Source organism: Esox lucius, chromosome 7 (assembly GCF_011004845.1).
Source record: "Esox lucius isolate fEsoLuc1 chromosome 7, fEsoLuc1.pri, whole genome shotgun sequence".
In the NCBI taxonomy this organism is placed as follows: domain Eukaryota; kingdom Metazoa; phylum Chordata; class Actinopteri; order Esociformes; family Esocidae; genus Esox; species Esox lucius.
The window spans coordinates 29,770,956-29,791,262 of NC_047575.1; the positions used below are offsets into that span (position 1 = coordinate 29,770,956).

General features: G+C 40.2%; 1 protein-coding gene across 8 annotated transcripts in view; it reads left to right on the forward strand.

Annotated features, from left to right (window-relative positions):
* The first annotated feature begins 3,141 nt into the window (after positions 1–3,141).
* Positions 3,142–20,307, forward strand: part of gria4b (glutamate receptor, ionotropic, AMPA 4b) — a 142,227-nt gene continuing 125,061 nt past the window's right edge. The window contains exons 1-2 of one of the 8 annotated variants that reach the window (XM_034293242.1): positions 3,142–3,560; positions 4,863–5,021. In XM_034293242.1, the coding sequence (XP_034149133.1) occupies positions 3,473–3,560; positions 4,863–5,021 (247 nt within the window). In that variant the 5' untranslated portion in view covers positions 3,142–3,472. Of the gene's footprint in view, positions 3,561–3,826; positions 3,968–4,862; positions 5,022–20,307 lie in introns of those variants that run through there. The other 7 variants (XM_034293240.1, XM_034293238.1, XM_034293241.1 and 4 more) reach the window with 7 other exon arrangements.

The window sequence follows — 20,307 nt, forward strand, 5'->3', positions numbered from 1 at the left end:
TTCGAACCCAGGTCACCCAGGTAAAAGACTGTACATTTGCTGCCTCTTTTGTCTATCCTGAATAAATCCTCTTTTTCCACTGGTTGTTTAAACAGTTAATTGGCTATTCATGAATGATATTGATATAGTTAAACTGATTAAAGTTTCTTACTTAGTTTACCTCCACCACAAATAGCGGCTATGTATTGCGTTTTCCATTGGCCGTTTTAACAGCGTATTAGCCAGTAATAAGCTTTACCAGTATCTACTAACTTATTGGAATAGTCGTAAGAATTCAGCTATTGCTAGCGAGTCTATTTCATGGCATAAGAACTTGTTTTTTTCTTTCATGGCAAAACAACATACTTTTTTTTTTCATTCTTGAATGACATTGATACAATAACTATCAATAAAGGTGAAGATAGAATCGTGGAATCTACCAGAAATAATTAATAAATGTTGTTGCTCTCAATAGATTCAAACTTAGGTCTTCCACATGAGAGGCACTGTCTTTGCACTACGCCACGGCATTACACATTTCACCAGATGCTAGACTCCATTGAGGATTGTGTTAAACTGACTAACATTTCTTATTAAGTTTACCTCCACCATAGCATCTATGAAATGTGTGGCTTTTGCCACTGGCCGGTTTAACAGCTTATTAGCCACTAATAGGCTTACTAGTATCTAACTTCCTAGGGATAGTCATAAGAATTGAAAAATGTCTAGCCATTTCTAGTGAGAACTTTTCCATTCCAGAAACAGTATAATATAACTGTATACAGTTTCAGTTAAGGCTTACTATAACGTAACAACTGTTGTTGTACCCAGCAAATGTGTTTGTCTATCCTGACCCAAAATGCATACATGGTTGGCGTACTTTGAAAATCAGTCCGCAATATAACCATAAACTGCTTTATTTCAGCTTACTATAATGCAGTTACTCACTGTTTTAGCCAGCAATGCTTTCATCTATACAGAACAACTCATAATACATACTTTGCTTAGTCTGTGAGAAGATGCGAACTTGGGACCTATAGTTTGCAAGTCCCCTTCTTTAACCACTATGCTATTTAACAAGGGTCAGTCAGTCACTCACTCAGAGACATTCACTCTTCTTGGCCGGCTCCGCTTACGTGGTCTGGCAAAAAAGGAAACGTTATTATGCATCACCATTTGATGCATCTATCATCACATTTTTAGATTTATGTAAGATTGAAAAAGTAGATTAGATTAATATTAATTCATTATATTCAAATTACTGTTCCCAAAAACACTGTTCAGTACATAACTAAGTGTTTAGTGATGTAGAGTAGGCCTTGGCTATTTAATTTGTTTCCTGAGAGCATGAATGCCTACGTTTACATTTTGGTATCACTAGATATGGCGCCACAATATTTAATTAATAAGCAAAGCTGTGACATATGCTAAGATATGACACAACAAAGCTCAGCCTTGCCACCATCTAGCTGCTGCAGTTACACCATGTTGTCACAGTTTATTTGGATGGTTGGGTAGTTTTCAAAGATGTGCAATCTCTCCAAAATCTAAATTCATTAGTAAGCACTTGAGAAATTTTGTTGAACAACACTGTAACCATACTGAACCACTATTGTGTTGAAAAGATTTGTAGAACAGCAGTGACACTGAAAAAGTTTCAACACCCCCATCAGCATTTGAGAACCACTTTAGCCTACTCCAACAAGGTCAGACTGGTAATTTTGTACATTCATAATGTTGTCCATCTCTGATGTTTGAATGCTACTGTTTGACCCTTCTCAGTGCCATAGTCCTAGCGTGTTAATGTTTCAGTACATTGCATAGCCTCAGGAAAACGCGCAAACGGTTTAGTTTCATTTCAGCACCATGGTCAGCGACCCTTGCTTCCCTCTTTCAAAATGGACAACAGTGTCAAGACCGGTTTTATTAGCAGGCTGCACGGTATGCACTTAAAGTACAGTTTCAGTACCACAGACATAACTTCATTTCATCACCATGGACAGTGATCTAAACCACAGTGCGCCACATCTAGTACTCAGGACCTATAGACCGACTGTATGTTTCAGCAACCCACAGCTCAGCGCGCCCGCCTACATCACGTCTGGTGCTCTATAGAGGTCGAACGATATCTAAATATTGAAGGCGGAATGTGCTGCTGTGGTATATGCTGCTGCCATATGACATTCTGATCTGTCTCTTATATCTAATATGCCTATCATTCCTTGTAGCAAGGGCAGTTCGAGCATTGCAATTAGGACTGTTCTATCTCCAGGCCTATACAAACAACTTAATTAAAACCATTGGAGCGAAAGCAAAAGCCAACGGTGACCAACGGTGTTTCTCATTAGCATATTGACAAAAGGAAATTAATTTAAAGGTTGCCTCGAAGTGTTAAGATTCTCCCGCCTTCATGTCTGACTGGTTCCATGCCTGTGTTTGTGTTTTTGTGGGGTTTTATTTTCGTGTGTGTGCGTGCGTGCGGTTGTGCGTGCGTGCGTGCGTGCGTTTAAGCGTTGTCAATAGTAGTCTCTGTTGTATTGGCCTGTGTGCCATTCGCCGATGTGACAACCAATAAAGCAAAGGAACAGACATCAATTGGCCTATAGTGAATATGAAGCTAGGTTTGTATTGTCTGAGCTGGCTAGTCCTTTGTATAGTGCTGTGAATACAAATCTCAAAAATCAGCAAAAACGTGAGGTGAATGACAGCAGCAATACGGGCTCATATTTCTCCCACTTTTAGTGCCACTAGACGACGACACAGAATTGTCACACTTCCTTTAATCACAAAGACATAGTGTATTTTACAATATTGCATTTGTAGTCGAAGACTCGAATTTATTCACTGGTCCGTAGCGATTTTATTGCAAATCCCGCATGGGACCCCAGTTTTCGGTGCCTCGCACCCGTGCTTCATTTCTTTGCGCTCCAACAGCAATAGCTCCAACAACGAACCTCGCGTCACGGCCCTGCAACCATGCAAGTCAGATAGTATCACACAAGATAACCCGTTAGGTGCGGACATCATATAACGTTGTTACAATGTGAGTGTCTCAAAATGTTTGCCGTGGCATAGATTATTAAGTCATATCCGTTTAGTTTTTTTGTGCAACGGTCATTTTACCACAACTGGCTTTATAGGACACTTCTCGACGAGTAGCCAGGGCGGTGTTGAAGGGTATTTGCGGTAGGCGTGCGCACTGTAGTGTAACAGAAAGGCAGCAGAGTGAGAGAGACTGGGTCGAGAGAAAGCGCATGTGTGATTCCTCTCTCTCTCACTTCATGCACGCAGCCCACCACTGATGAGCTTCCCCCCATCTTGTGTGTGTAACATCTCTACCGCCGGACAGCCGAATAGCGTCTGCTGGCACTGCAGGGGGAAATTCAACACAGAATGGATTGCTAATGAACGGAGCCTCTTTCTTTTCGTCTTGTTTTTTTCCCCCAACTGTCAACCTCCTCGATGTCTCTAATCAGTTTTTAACCAAAACAAAATGAGGATTTCTTGTGACCAGTTTCTATTGATATTTTCTGGCTTTTGGGGACTCACAATGGGTGCTTTCCCGAGCAGTGTTCAGATCGGTAAGTGTGGTCTTATAATTGAGCATGGGCATTTGGCTGTCTGGTTAAAATAATGTTTTCATTTAAATATAGTGTATGTGTCTATGTTAGGAAATGACTGTTCGTCATCCATCGTCACAAAGTAGAACTGACAGTGAATTTAAAAACCTCAGACACAACACACGTGTAGGCTACTATACTAAAAATGACATTTTCAGTGTGTTCCTAGTTGATTCGATGTTTTTTTTCTTCTAGCATGCGCTCTGGGCAACTATGTGTTATGCTCATTCAGAACTGTTCCAGTGCGCTCCTCAGCAGCCCGTGTCATTTCAAAGCGTCACTGCAGCAGTTGCCTAGTAGCGCTCCGAGCAGTGACTGATGCTTCGCTTGTTCGGAGTAAATGGATCAGCAGCGGGAATTCTCTCAAAGTGTGTGTAGTCTAACCATGCTGCAAAGTGTATACCCATACACGAGACATAGTTTTCTAATCCACACGTTTCATACGTTCCTGTCTGTTTTATTCGCCACTCAGGGAGAGCTTAGTCGAGCCTGTAGTGATCTCTATCCGGGCCCATTAAAGCGCTGCCTGTCTGTTGCCTAAAATCCGCAATGTGTTGGGATCTTCCATCTCTCCTATAGTGCCGGTTCTCATTGTAGCCTTTAGTTATTGTGTTGTCGTGGGCCGAAAAAACTACGTAAATCCATCGCGTTTCAATTCGCTGTTATGCCTTGGAACAAGCAGATTTAAGTTAAAGTAGGCAATATCCGAAATAATCACGCAATAAATGCGAGCTGAGGTTTCATGTTTTCGCACTGTCGACTGTAATAATGAACTTAATAGATAGATGTTTGATTGTGTTTAAGAGATATTGCAATTTGTCACATTTCTCGGCTTGGTTGACCTTTTCCGATTTCGCTACAATTATCTGTAGAGAGGGATATATATGAAGGTTATTGGCTGTGACCCTTTTTCCATCAAATGTTTGTTCTATATAACTGGTTGCCTGATTAACATTTTGCTCAATCTATCTATTTCGCTCTTGGTCTCCCTCTCTCTCTCTCTGTCCCTCTCTCTCTTTCTCTCTCTCTCTCTCTCTCTCTCTCTCTCTCTCTCTCTCTCTCTCTCTCTCTCTCTCTATAAGCATGCCTCTCTTTTCCATATAACGTCTTCATCTCCCTAACTCTTTCTGTTGTTTTCTGTCCCACCACTACTCTCTCTATTTTCTTTCAACTGCATTCAAGTTCCTATGTATGTGTAACTAAATGGTGTTAATAAGGTTTTCCCCCTAAAAAATATTCTGCTTCTCTCATCCCCCTCTGTAGGCGGCCTGTTCATCAGAAATACAGATCAGGAATACACAGCCTTTCGCCTGGCCATCTTCCTGCACAACACCAGCCCCAACTCATCTGAGGCCCTCTTCACCCTGGTGCCTCATGTGGACAACATAGAGACCGCCAACAGCTTTGCAGTCACCAATGCATGTGAGTACCTATTCCTTTCATTTTAGGGGTCTCAAACTGGAGGCACAGGGACCCGATGTGCCCCGTTCTGATTTGACCAGTGAAGTGGAACCAGGTTTCAGATGCTAGGGTGCTGGTTCAAAACAATTAAGTTGTTCATTGTTGGAGTGTGACGGCCGATGTTAAAAGCCCAGGTTTGAGTGGATGGAAAATGGATTACATTATTTTACTTGTCATTTGCAGTTTGGCTGCACAACACTGAGCACAAACAAGTGGTCCTCCGCTTCACAAAACACAGCGATCGTGCTCCCTGACAAACGTTTCAGCTGAAATATTTACCAATTGGATAGCCCCATTGGTGACATTTCAAGTTAGTCGTGGAGTGAGCTTTGACCCAACCCCCCTGGCGTAGCTATCCGGGGTGCAGGGGGTGTGCCTGCACCTGGGTCTGCGGTGAGTTGGGGGGCCCACGGAGGGTGGCCTCTGGAATAAATATTTTTTTGATTGTGTTTATCTATGTGGTTATCACAGTCAGACGTTGGGCGGTGGGGTTAATTTACGTCAGGATCGGCTTTACGTGCATATGTACCGCATCATAATTTTCGTTTGTAAGGACAGCTTTCACCCCGGCCCGGCGTCACCATGCTACGCCAGGGCCCAACTTCTCCGAATTGCTACCACATTGGAAAATGTAACTGTGTACTGTAACTCCAGGACATAACGACATATTTCCTTATGCTGACTTGGCTATACAATCTAGTAACCTTTTGGTTATTGGTCAGATGCTTTAAAGTACACTTAATTTGTTCACCCAGCACAGCCAGAAGAGGACTGGTTACCCCACTGAGCCTGGTTTCTCTCTAGGTTTCTTCCAAAATGTTGGCCCCTCTTAGGCAGTTTTTCCTAGCCACTGTGCTTCAACATTGTTGTTGCTTGCTTCTTGTGGTTTCAGGCTGGGTGTTTTGTAAAAGCACTTTGTGACAACTGCTGATATAAAAAGGGCTTTATAAATAAATCAGATTCATTTAATCAATAGGTTGGAGGTGTGGTTAGGATCGGGACTTTTCTGTGATGTTTTCTGGTTACACCTAACCATTGTGACACTATTACTGGTGTGTTGCGGTTTCTTGGGGTGACTGGGAGAATTTATTCTGGGTGTGTGCATTATTCAGTTCTCTGACACACACATAGATACACATGTATGAACATAGACACGCATTCATTGCGCGCACACACACACACACACACACGCACATACAAATATTTATTGATAGTAATGGACTTTAAGTGTCCTCCTATGGACAGTGGGCAGAATGACAGAGACTTTTCATCACTCAATCAGTGCCATTTATTTTATTTACATTTACAGTTGTCAGGAAGTGCTTTAAGTATACCCAGCCTCAAACTCCAAAGAGAAAACAATGTAGACGTGGAAGCCCATTGGCTGGGAAAACTCCCGGCCTCTTAGAAAAATAAACTTACACAAGGGTTCTGTGTGGAGGTGAAGGGTTGGGGATAAAACAGTTTTCATCTAAAGAACATGTCTGGATGATAGGATACTTTGTGGATTATTTGGAAGCCACATATACACTAACAGTCCAAATTTCTAGGACATCGCTGTTTTAAAGTTTTTTTTTTAATTGAAATTCACACAGTTTCATGTCTTAATGTATCCTGAAATTAAAACATAGAACAAATAAATATGATAGACTGTTTGTCTTTCTTTGTTAATTGCCTTTTTCTCACCATTATGATAGCAGTATACTACTTCCTACAGTAACATACTATCCAAATAATGCAGAAGAGGGTGTGGGCTTTTATTCCGACGGCGCGTTTTTAAGTAATAGTTAGCATAAACATTCATTGCATACTTTTAAAAAAGTTGGGATGCTGCGTAAAATGCAAATAAAAGCAGAATGCAATGATGTGCAAATCAATTATCACTATATTTAAATGAAAATAGTACAAAGACAACATCAAACACCAAATGTCAAAACTGAGAAATGTTATTGTTTTTGGAAAAATACATGCCGTTTTTGAATTTGAAGGACAGTTGTAAATTGTGAACACATTACTTGTTCTATGAAAAAGGCCTTTTTTATTACTCTGAAATGTACATTATATTTCAGTTTTTGGTAACATAAACTTTCTTTTTAACATCTGGCAATTTACTGCTTACCATTTCAGGTTATTCACTGGAATTTAAATGGGTGTTTTATAATTACATATATTGAACAGTTTTTTGCAAGTCTTAAGTCTTTACCTGCATTGTTTAAATGTAAGTAATTAAGTTTCCAAGTTTTTGCAGCTATTAATGAGATAATTCTGTCCTATGCTACAGTTCACCATCTGCACTAAATTAATTCACTGTGCATCATTTGAAAGAACACTTAACTGAAGAAGATTGAGATGAATGAATTAAAATTGATTGAGATTAAATAGTCACTGTGTGTATTGATGCCGCATTGATGTTTTACTGGTAAAATGTGAAGAGTTCTAATGAATGCAGTGATTGAATGATGTGGGGTTTAATCTTAGAGTAACATTATACCATTCTATTACTTTTTCTACAGTAACATTATACCATTCTATTACTTTTTCTACAGTAACATTATACCATTCTATTACTTTTTCTACAGTAACATTATACCATTCTATAACTTTTTCTACAGTAACATTATACCATTCTATTACTTTTTCTACAGTAACATTATACCATTCTATTACTTTTTCTACAGTAACATTATACCATTCTATTACTTTTTCTACAGTAACATTTTTCATCTCAGTAACGGGTACTGCACCCGTTACTGAGATGGTTGTTCCACTTTGGCACTTTAGATATTCTCATCTATCAGCTTTAACTGCTGCCATTCTGAATGCAGATTATGGGTGATTAAATGTTACAATTGTTTGGTCGGGTGGAAATCTGACATCGCTTTAAATTATGTTTCTTATAATAAGCTATTTATTTAAGCACCCAAAGAATAGCCCACAATTCCAAATGACGTGTTCAGGCTGCCCCTGCTGTCCCTTACTGTTGGAGGTTCGCATACAGCCATATAATAAAGTACACATAGAATATTATACTTATTGCTTAAGTATAGAACAGCCTAGTATAGCCTCACCAGGCCAATGGTTTACATCATGTACTTCAGTCTTTGTCTGCATCACAAATGGCATCAATATTCTTTATTTAATGCATTACTAAAGTACCATATACTGTATTGTACTATTTACTGCATTTCACTTCATGCTATAGGGCAGCCTTCCTTAACATATGGGTAGTGGTGGGTCGCTACATGTTAGAGTGAATGCATCATTATTTCATTAATTACTTAGTAATTGATTGCTGTGCTCCATGCCTCAGCTTCTGCACAAGGGGGAGGGAGAGGTTTGTGCTTCGTGCCTTGCGGGATCTTTCGGGATGCCTTTTTAGTTTAATATCACTCAGCGATCCACACTGGCTGCACACTGTACTGTGGATTAGTTGAGTGGAAGAGCCCTGCTACAGGTTCTCACTCAAGTTAGCCCTGCTACAGGTTCTCACTCAAGTTAGCCCTGCTACAAGTTCTCACTCAGTTTAGCCCTGCTACAGGTTCTCACTCAAGTTAGCCCTGCTACAAGTTCTCACTCAGTTTAGCCCTGCTACAGGTTCTCACTCAAGTTAGCCCTGCTACAGGTTCTCACTCAGTTTAGCCCTGCTACAGGTTCTCACTCAAGTTAGCCCTGCTACAGGTTCTCACTCAGTTTAGCCCTGCTACAGGTTCTCACTCAAGTTAGCCCTGCTACAGGTTCTCACTCAAGTTAGCCCTGCTACAGGTTCTCACTCAGTTTAGCCCTGCTACAGGTTCTCACTCAAGTTAGCCCTGCTACAGGTTCTCACTCAAGTTAGCCCTGCTACAGGTTCTCACTCAGTTTAGCCCTGCTACAGGTTCTCATTCAAGTTTGCCCTTCTACAGGTTCTCACTCAAGTTTGCCCTGCTACAAGTTCGGACAAAATTTTGCCATTCTACAAGATCTGCTTAATGGTCATGAAATGAGAATATTGCGATAAGTTCCTCTCTCTTGGTTTCAAACACACTAGAAATAATAATGAGTTTTTCTGAAGGGAAGCGCTTAGTAATGATTCTCTTAAAAAAGTATATATTCCTTTTTTCTAAAACGACATGTCCGGACCAGAAATTCCAATTTCTGTCTCAGGGGTTAGATTTAAGGAAAAACCTGGACATATTGTTAGAATTTGGGTTACTTTTCAGGATTATGCATTACCGGTTAGGATTACGCATTATGGCTAGGTTAAGTTCAGGCATAAAAGTTAGGTCATTCAGAATAGGGTAAGTGTTTGTTAAGGTTAGTGTTAGGTTTAGGGTATGGAATTGAGGACATAGATTTCTCGTTCATTGTTAGGTCCCCACATGGATAGAAAAACAGGTGTGTGTGTGTGTGTGTGTAGGGAGGTGGGGGAATGGGGGAGATGTAATGTGATCAATATTGTTTGTCCAGTTCTGAAGAAGAACTGATCGGTTAGCAGGATCATTTGTGAACAAATACATTTATTACAGAACAACACTGAATGTAAATGTTCATAAAGGAAGAGAATGTTAGGGCTGTTTTGGTATTTAATTAATACCTGATTTAGTCTACACGGCATGTAGACTAAATATTAAGTATAAAGACAATGACATGTACTGATATCTACACATAGTTGCTTATTTTTACAATCTTGTATCTCCAGAAAAAAATATATAAATCTGAATTCTAATTTCCCAGGCAGAAAGTTAAAGAACACCTGCTGTAGGAAATTGGGTCTTTGGACAGTGAGTTTATTACATTTCTGCCAACATGTTACATTCCCCCATTCTCTGTTTCCCGGTTGGAGCTGCAACATAATTTCCAGAATATTTGGTGTTCATTTCTATTCCAAACTACTGTGTACTTATTGTTAGTCATATTTTAATATGTTCTATCTCCTAACTTCTCTCTCTTTGCCCCCAAAACCTACGTTCCATATTTGGTGAGTCAGGGGTCTGTGGGAGGGGTAGTGTTTTACTCAGATGTTTGAGGCTTTTTCCCAGGATGGATAATTTGGCTCCTGCCCTCCAGGAGTCCATGAACACACTAGGCCTCCCTCAGCGATTATCAGTTATTATCACCAGTGCAGTATTAGAAAACCGCTGGCTCAGATAAGCTGGGCATGAGGCATGTGTGAGCCAAAGGGTCTGGTTTTATAACGTATGTGAGTTTAGTGTGTTCGTGTGTACATGTGTGTGCATGCAATTGTGTGTACTGGAGCTTGTGTATGTGCACACATGTATGCGCGTGTGATGCTGGGAGAGACAAATGCTGTGACCTTCAGGACATGCCAGCTGACTGGACAGTAGAAGCAGTGTGTTCCCTGGACAACAGGTCTCTGTGGTTCAACATCCCATCAGCCTCCAGTGTCATGCTGCCCTCAAGAGGTATTCAGTGAGGCTGTGTCCATTAACCCAATTGGCACCATTCCCCCACGTCTTCTGAATGGGGCACAGAGAACATGGGTGAAACGTTATGCGCTGTGGAGGGAATAGGTTGCATTTTGTATCCTATACATACTGTAGGTAATATCATATCCTATATGAATGGGTTACATTTCCTCTGAATCAGCATCCGTGATTGAGCAGGCAGTTTTTTTTTTGGGGGGGGGCTATATTTCATGGCATTTTAGTGTGTTGGGATTGTGGCCTCTGATTTCCATGGCATTTCAGCTGATAAACAGGTTCAGGATTTGCCACTAAGATGGTGTCAAAACAAGTGACTACAGGGTTTATGCATACATTTTAATGTCAAGGATTTTCTTTCCTGTTTGTAATGTTCTCCATTGAAAAATGCCATGATTTTTACTGGATCTCACATTACAACAAACAGAAAACCAGATAAAATATTTGTAATATGGTGTTTTTCCCCACTGGGAGCTGACATATGGCTAGAGGTAGAGCCAAACTATTTTTCATCCTGAAGTTGAGTGTGAAAAACTCACATTTGCAAGTGAAGAGAATTCCTATTCCCTTTTCTCTCAGCCTAATGGCTGCCTGGCGCACAGGAAGTCAGTGGGCACCATTGATTGGCCAAGCCAAATCAGAGCAGAAATACATGAGCCAGTCAATGCAGCTCCAATAGCTGAGGGGCAGGACAGACTCTGAGATCGACCGAAACCAAACCAGCTGAGCTGGCTGTTTCACTGTATCCCGCTATTGTTCTATTTTGTTCATCTCTCTCTATATCATAATCTATTTTTCTCTCTCAGTTTATATGCATCCCACTTTCTCTCTGTCTTTCCTTCACACCTTTCATTCCATCTGTTTTCTCCCCCTTTTTATCACTGTTCCTGCTTAGATAAATGGTTTCTGTAGGGCTAAATAACCTTAGGAGTGGCTCAAGGACATCATTTGCAAAAAGAGAGAGATACAGAGAGGGAGATTTATCAACAAAAGATGTCTGTGGCAGTGTACAAAGCTGGCACAGCAAATTGCTGTGACATTAATTAAGCATTGTGTCTGTTATGTGCCTGTATTGTTGGTTATCATTGGTTCTGTAACCATACAGTAAATAAGGACAAGTAAGGACAATGGAAACAGAACATATCACAAACAGTTGGCCAACTTGTAAGAACAATACTGACTGAGTTGCCAAGGTAGCTTGAAATGTTTCATTTTTGGAGTTCTATCTACAGGCTGATGTCCAAACCAGTGACACCAGTGATGTCCAAACCAGTGACATGGACAGGAAGGTGAAGGGTTGAAGGAGTTCAGTTCACCTTCCACACAGTGCCCTGCTGCCCCTGTGCCTCTACCATCATTGCCATAGTGACATATTCATCTGTGATGACTCATTGATATTCTGCTTCCACTCTGACTCAGTTTCCCCCACACCAACTCTGAGTCTGTTTGTGTGTGTGAGGTCTAAGGTTTCCACATTCTATCCTTTTTCTACTCCGGTTTCTACGGGTGTCCAAGAGCATATTTATTGACACCCTTGACAAAGATGAAAGAAGGGGACAGTTTAATATATTAAAGGATGTCACCATTGTATATGTTGATATTATAACTGTAATCATGCCTGGCACTGTGCAGTTGAATCAAACAATTATATATAAAAAAAAAAAATATGAACACACATTTTACATGTTTTCCTTAAAGGATAATTGCACTGGTTTTGTGACTAATTCAGAGTTTCTTTGTTGATCTTGAGGTGTGCGTTGTGTCACTGGAAGAGCACTAGCGGGAATGTTCCACCTTTATACAGAGGCAAAAGGTTTTTAGCTAAGATTTGTTATCAGGCTGTTTTGCATCCACGGGGTCCACTGTTACGTCATGAAACTCTCTAAAGTATAATGATATGCCAACATATTTTACAGTACTTTTCGGGTTCATTATTTTATTTAATTTTTTGCCTCCTGAACCATCTTCAGTACAGTGCATTCAGAATTATCTCAACATTTTGTTGTGTTATAGAATTAATTTAGAATTGATTAAATAAAAATAAAAAATAAAAATCGAACAGTCTACACACAATACGCACAATGACAAAGCAAAAAACAGCTTTTTAGATATTTCTGCCGATTCATTGAAAATAAAAAACAGAAATATCTCATTGACATAAATATTCAGAAGCTTTCTTTAGTACTTTATACAAGTGCCTTTGGCAACAATCATGGCTTCAAGTCTTTTTAGCTGTGTCTCTACTGGATTTGGTCAGTTTTTTTCTGTTAGATTAGATAATGTCAGTGAACTGTTTATCAGGTCTGCCCACAGATAATCAATGGGGTTTCAGATGGCCGGCTTTGGCCTGGGCACATGACAGCTCTCTTGGAGTTTGCCAAAAGGCACCTGAAGGACTCTCAGAAAAAGTGAAACAAGATGATCTTGTCTGATAAAACTATGATTGAACTATTTGGCCTCAAAGCCAAGTGTCACATCTGGTGGACACCAGGCACTGCTCATTTACTTGCCAATACCATCTCTACATTGAAGCACAGCAGTGGCAGTATAATGCTGTAGGAATGCTTGTCAGTGACAGGGTTTGGGAGACTAGTCAGGATTGAGAGAATGATGAACAGAGCAAGATACAGATCCTTGATGAAAACCTGCTCCAGAGCACTCAGGACCCCTGACTGGGTGAAGGTTCACCTTCCAACAGGACAATGACTCTAAGCAGGTAGCCAAGACAACGCAGGAGTGGCTTTGGGACAAGTCTTTGAATGCCCTTGAGTGGCCCAGCAAGAGCCCGGAGAACCCAATCCAAAATGTCTGTGTCCCAGCAAGAGACCGGAGACCTAAAAACATCCCCCTTCCAACCTGACAGATCCGTAGATAAGAATGGTAGAAACTCCCCAAATGTGCCAAGCTTGTGGCGCCATACCTAAGACTGGAGACTGTAATCGCTGCTTAAGATGTTTCCACAAAGTACTGAGTGAAGGTGTCTGAATATTTGTTTTTGAATTGTCATTTTAGGCTATTGTGTGTGCTATGATTTTCTATTCTAGAATGAGGCTGTAATGTAACAAAATGTGAAAAAGGTTAAGGGGTCTTATTACTTTCTGAATGCACCTATATATAAATAGACAGGTGTGTGCCTTTCTGATCAATAGAATATGCCACAGGTGGTCTCCAACAAATTCTAGAGACATGTTAAGTTTGATCAAAGAGAACAGGTTGCACTGAGCACAATTTGGAAAATTGCAAAGAGTCTGAATACTTAGGTACGTAAGAGATTTCAATTTTTCATTTTCAATAAATGAAAAACATTTTAAATAGAATGTCTAAAATCCTGTTTTTGTTTTTTCATTATGGAGCATTGTGCGTATATTGTCACCAAAAAATACATATAATATACTAAAGTCGAAAAATATATTAAATCAATTAAAACACAACACAACAAAATGTGGAAAAAGTGAAAAGGTCTGAATACATTCCTAAGGCGCTGTACATACCAGCCCAGTTCACCACAGAGTCCAGTGTTTTTAATCATAATTATCCACCTAATTGCCCAGCCCTATTTGTTCATCTTTATCAAGGCTGCCAGTCATTTTGTCAATGTCTCTGTTTTCATCACTACGTGTCAGCAGGTTGTTTCCCAGCTGCTGTGCCTCTTTCCTCCATTATCCTACCTAGAGGGGCACTGTCCATGGGATTTCCAGAGACAGATAATTGGAGAAACAGGGAGAAAGTGATAGAAAAAGAGAAAGATTGCTGTCTAAATGGCAGTTATCAGTCATGAGGGTTTTCTGATGTACCATGCAGGGAAAAGGGAGGTCATTTTTTGTCCGTAGTGTGTGTGGGAGAGGCAGGCTGTTGAGACCAGGGCCTTCTCCTCTATTGAGGGATTCATGTGCTTGAGGTCCAGTGCTTTGAGTGATAAAGGGAAGGAATGGGGGAGAATGAGAGGTGAGGCTGGAGGGGACTACTAAATTATAGCCCTAATTCCCTTTAATTAAGGGAAAAAGCATCTGAAAGCAGCCACACAGAAAGACCACCTTAATGGAGAGCCTCAATAACAAAAGAGAAAGAGAGATAGAGAAAGATAGAGAGAAATAGAGAGATTGGGGGTGTGGATGTGTGTGTTTGTCTAACTCTATGTCAGCCTGTAAGAGTGACATAAAGAGACAGACTGTGTGTGTGTGTGTGTGTGTGTATGTATAAATGTATATGTTTGTGTGAGTGTATCTGCGCACAAGCTGTCATGGCACTATTCTCCCTCTAGTGTAGTGTGAGATGCCCTCTTGGTGTTGTGTATGAACTTCTCAGCTGTAACTCCAGTATCGACTTGGCATTTCTCAAAGCTGAGCGAAGAAAGCGGCCAGGGAGAAAAGCCCATTTTTCTGTCAGACCCAGGCCTCCCTTCCTGCTTTCATACCAGAGGCTGTTCAATAGCTGGTCACCATTCTGAAATTCTGTGAAATTGGGATGTTATGTACCACGTTTATTAGTACCAAGTTTCATTTGTTTTGTATAATTGACTGATAATAATGCACAGGGCAAGCCACACAGGGCAATATTTGTTTTAATGCACAGGGCAAGACTTTTTTGCTTGCATATTATCCTGCTATCGTGTGTGTATTTCTGTTCAAACAAACAAAGGCTTTCGGGTTCATATTCAAGACGACTTGCATTCCAGAGAGGTGGACGTTGTGTTTCTGAAGCCATTGTTAAAGAAGCAGTCTCCACATCGCAAAAATACAAGGTTTTATAGTAATGACGATATCATTGTTTGAGTTATTTTACACAGCCAGAGTTATTAGACAAGAAATCTGCCTTCAAACAGCCAATGCCGGCACATTAACTCCATATTGACTGTCTCTCTGACTGTTTGGTATGATCGTTTAACATGTTGGAAGTAGTTGCATGAAGGCCCCACACCTCCCCCTCCTCAGAAAATAACATGAAGTTGCTGACTGAAATGATTGTGAAATGGATTATTGTTACAACAAACAGAGAACTGCCTTTTTTCTAACGGTCTTCTAAATGACGGCAGAATCCTGGAGTGAGTGAGAACTGAGCTGCTGCTCTGAGCCTGACAGGAAAGTGTCCGATAGCGGATCCTGCACATTAGCACCAATAAAGTGTCTCTACTAATAGCTTCAAAAACATGGATTCCTGAAAGTTTGGAACCGCAGCCACGCCTTACAAACTAATTTTGCCACAAATAGTATATATGTTTTTTATAATCTAAGCTACAACTGGACGGATGGTTTATATTTTATTTTGCAGACATAGTTTTTCCAATATTTGTTCTTTATTTCAGTTTTAGATTTTGTTAACTATTTTAACTGAACTATTCAGTTGACTCATAGTTGAACTTGTTTGATGTTATAAGAAATGAATGTAGGGCTGTGAAATTCCTAGATGAGTGTTCACAAACTTGTGATTGGAGGTTTGAATACTGTAAATGAAATGGATAATAGACTAATGTCTTCATTATAATTATCCCTGTTGATTACTTACAGTACTGGCTTTGAACCTGATTTCCAGCCAGGGCTTCACCCTGTGTGCCATGTTACACTCTTGGCTTTGTTTCTTCTCTACCTGTCCCTTATGTAGCGTGTGTGTGTGTGTGTGTGTGTGTGTGTGTGTGTGTGTGTGCATTGTTTGGCAGATCTGAGTGTAATGATGAATCATGTTAGTCTCCAAGCACAGTGGGCATAGGACAGGGATAGGTCAGTCAAAACACAAGGACACCACTGATGGGTTGTCTTGCCAAGCCTCCACTGTCTGTCCTGTGTCCTCTCTTTGTTCTTTGTAATCTTTTCACGGTCGTCTTTGCTGTGAAATCTGTCCACTGTCTTGCGTCTTCTCTTATCTGTCCTCTCCCTTCTGTCCATCTTCTTGTGTCTTCTGTAACCTGTCCACTGTCCCCTATCCTCTGTCCACATCCCTCTGTCCATCTTCTTGTGTCTTCTGTAACCTGTCCACTGTCCCATATCCTCTGCCCACAGTCTTATATCCTCTGTTATTGGTAATCTTTCCTTTGTCTCAACTGTCTTCTGTCTGTCCACTGTCCGTGTAATCTAGGTTAGTTTTGCCTTTCACAGCATAATTAAGGACACATTGCAGAGATGGAGTGGATGAATTTGAAGCATGTGAAGGATTTTTGTTGCCATTAGAGATTGTACCTTCAATGGTTGGCCAAGAAATACAGCAATTGCTGTTTACTATGTACACTAACAATTTTTGTTCATTTCTTTACGTCAAAAGTGCTAGAATTATGCAAAAATACTGGTGCTTATGTGGAGTAGAGTTGTTATGATGTAGCTGAGTAACGTGTTGACAGAATCATCAATAACTCTTGTTTCTGTGTCTGCAGGGTAGATATCGACTTTTCTTCATAGTGCTGGGTGCTACTATCTGTGTAGTCAGTGTTATATTACGATTTTGGATTGCAGCTATGAACCTAGTGGAAATAATAGTTTGAAAATGAGTCAGTACAGCCACAAACTATGAACTTCATGTTCTTAGTAAAACTACCCAATAAAAATGTCCTAACAAACAACTTTGCTCACTGGGAAGTTAAGTGCAATGTAGCCAAATGTGTACTTTTTGTGAGCCTTTTGGTTTTAGTTGATGAACCAAACTCTCATCATTTAAACAAAACGTGTATCATGTTTTATTATTCATCATTCATATGGTCATCATGTTAACTGATTAAACCCTACAACACATTGGTTTGTTTTCTAATGCTGTTTTGTCAAAGTCAGTCAAAATGCTATCATATCATAAAATAATTACCAGTCACATTGCCTAATTAACACCTACTTATTTCTTGAAGGAATTCAATTTGACTATATCCAAAAATGATGTAATAAATATTGACAATTTTCTTAACTACTAAGTATAAATCTAGCTTTGGTTATATCACCATAATTTTGTTAATGAAAACGTACATGTTTAAGCTAGCAATTTCCCCTTCTTGCTCAAGTCCAATTCCAATAGGAAGCTAAAAGGGCCTGTGCACACACTCAGGGCTGAAAAAATATGAAGTTCTCAAGCCAGCTAAGTAGCGGTGGACAAATGTGATCTTTGATTTCATGATAAACCTGTTTAGGTGAATTGTGATCATATTTGCCAGATATTACAAAATACAGATGCACCCCACTGCCAGTGGTCGAAGCCAGAGACAAATTGTCTTCTGGGAACATTCCCTTAAAGAGGATATTTGTAAGTTGAACCTCCTAGGGACTATAAGAAACAAAATATTTATGACTCTGGGTAGCCTTAGCAGCTAACTAAATGACTATCTAGTTGCCAATTTTCATAGCATTTCCTGCCCATATCTCCTAACTACAACCAAGTAAACAAACACTATTTATGTTTGCTATACTTTACTGGCTACTGGGCCAGTGTCATAATTCCTTTGAAACTGGCCATGCTACACAACTGCTGGACCAGAACATAAACAAGCGTTGAAAATCATCAGGAAGATGACATCTTTCGCCAATAAACTATTAGTATAAGTAGGTTTTTTTTTTATTTGTTCTTCTTTCGTATGGTGGACATCTTAAAAAGGACTCTTTCAGTCTAAATGCAGTACAACTTCATCCGCTGGCTGGGAAATTAACTAAAGTTACTGCATTACTATTGTAACTAGATAGCTATAAGCTCATGCTTTTAACTAGAAGTGTGACTAGCGGCACTCTTTCATTTTATAGCTACAGTAGTCATGGGAGAGCGCCGAAATTTTCTGAATGTAGCAAAATCAAAATGTAGACAAGTACATGATTTATAAGACAGATGATTCCTAGAGGCATTTTGACACCATGTGACATCAGATATCAACCAGGAAATAAAGATTTGTCGGCTCAGTAAAAAGAAACACAGGGGAAAAAACATTTCATTAAACTGGGTGTACAACCTTATCAAAACATCACAAACAACTTCAGTCGGGTGTCATTCCAACCAGTTTTGTCCAACTGTCTCTAGCTATGATAGTGTACCATTACCATGACATGTTGCTTTAATAGAAGGTCACAGTGTTCTTTTTGATAGTGGATCTGTTTGATAGTGGATGTTTCTGCTAGTGGCCCACTCCTAAAAGGAGAGAGGACTGGGCTAGTGGATTGCTCCACTTAGGAAGCGTTCTTTCTGCTCGTGGGTCAATGAGTCCTGTTTAGGAATGTTCACCTCCCTCCCCCCTCTCACTCCCTTGCTCTCTGTCAGGGGTGAGGTCAATGAGGCTGCTGTAATGTGTTCCCTCCCCCATCCTTCCCTGATGTGTTGACTGGTTATGCAAGTGCCCCCTTGGGTGTGTGTGTGTGTATGTGTGTATATGTGGCCGTTGTGGGGATAGTAGAGGTTGTGAGAGAACAACCTCACTCTCTCTTTCCCCTCTCCTCTGTCCATCTCTTTTTCTCTTCCCTCCCTCCCTCCATCTATCTCTCGCTCGCTCTCCTCCTCTGTCTCTCGCTCTCTCTCTTTCCCGTTATCTGGTCACAATGGTGAGGAATCGGCATTTATTCAAATATGATGATGGGTTACAAAAAAATATACAATAGTGTTAATTATTCAAAGTGAACTGTACAGGTACATTTGAATGATTCCCTGTTGTAAGAATCAATGTTGGAGAGTACTCAAACACTGTAGTGTGATGGAAATGTACAGAGGTAATATGTACCTACTTTAGTACTGGGCAATACACTTTGTTTCTACACTGTAATTGTTTAAGACAGCTCTAGTTTTTATAATAGGTGTGTACTGTATTTCTCTGCTCATGTAAGATTAAATAAAGCAATATTTGATCTTTGGTTCACTCTGTGCTGCTCACATAGACATTGTTTCAGGTTGTTTGTCACAAGGGTTCAGAGAGAAAAGGTCGAGTTTGAAGTGTCCTCTGTTGGGAAGCAGCTCTGAGCCACAGAGAAACCTTCAGCATGACACATCCTTCTTGTTTCTAGTGTCTGTAGCTCTAACATAGTCTCTACGGTATGTGAACCATTTTGCAGCCTCCCACATAGTAAAAAAGAATCCCACTCATACCGTCTGATGCCTTTTTTTTATTACAATGACGAATTCATACGAAAAACTAAAAATCTGTTTGTTATTGCTCCAGGTACTTTGGTCCGGGTATGGTTTGATAACAATGAATATAAATCCTGGGATTTACACATTTCTTGGAGGTCTTCACTAGTTGATGTACTCATTACATTATGAGTTTTAGAGGCACAACATGTCCGTTGCCATCTGCCATCATCAGCATGACCCTGATTTATCCCTGGCCCTGAGGTTTGACCTGTTGACCTATTCCTTCACCGATGGAGAGGTCATTTGGACGGCTGTCAATCAATCTGGGTTGGTTGGAAGTACTGCTTGATTTCACCTTATATTACTTCTTCTTTAGTATATTGTAAAGACAGTAGTACATGCACTTTTAAATTACATAATTTATGTATATGGGGTTATAGTATATTCTAAATGCAAATCCCACCACCTTCTCTGTTTGACCTAAAGATAGATCCAGATGGACCTGTAATAAAACCTTAGTAAGACCACAGCCTGTGTCCTTGGGATTTTTTGCAGTACATTTCGTCATGAGGTTCACTATCTACATAATGTATGCAATGTTACAAAAGTTGTTTGTCCAGGGAGACTTAGAGTACAGTAAGTGCTTACCTATTGAGTTTGTATTATAATAAAAACCTGACTGTGGCACCTGGTGGAGGGTTCGAGCGCCAGGACACAGATAAACTCCTACTGGCAGTGACAGAGTCTGGAACCACACGATTAACTCCTGTAGGTTCAGTTAGCAGTGACCAGTCAAGAACCACTATAATCAAATA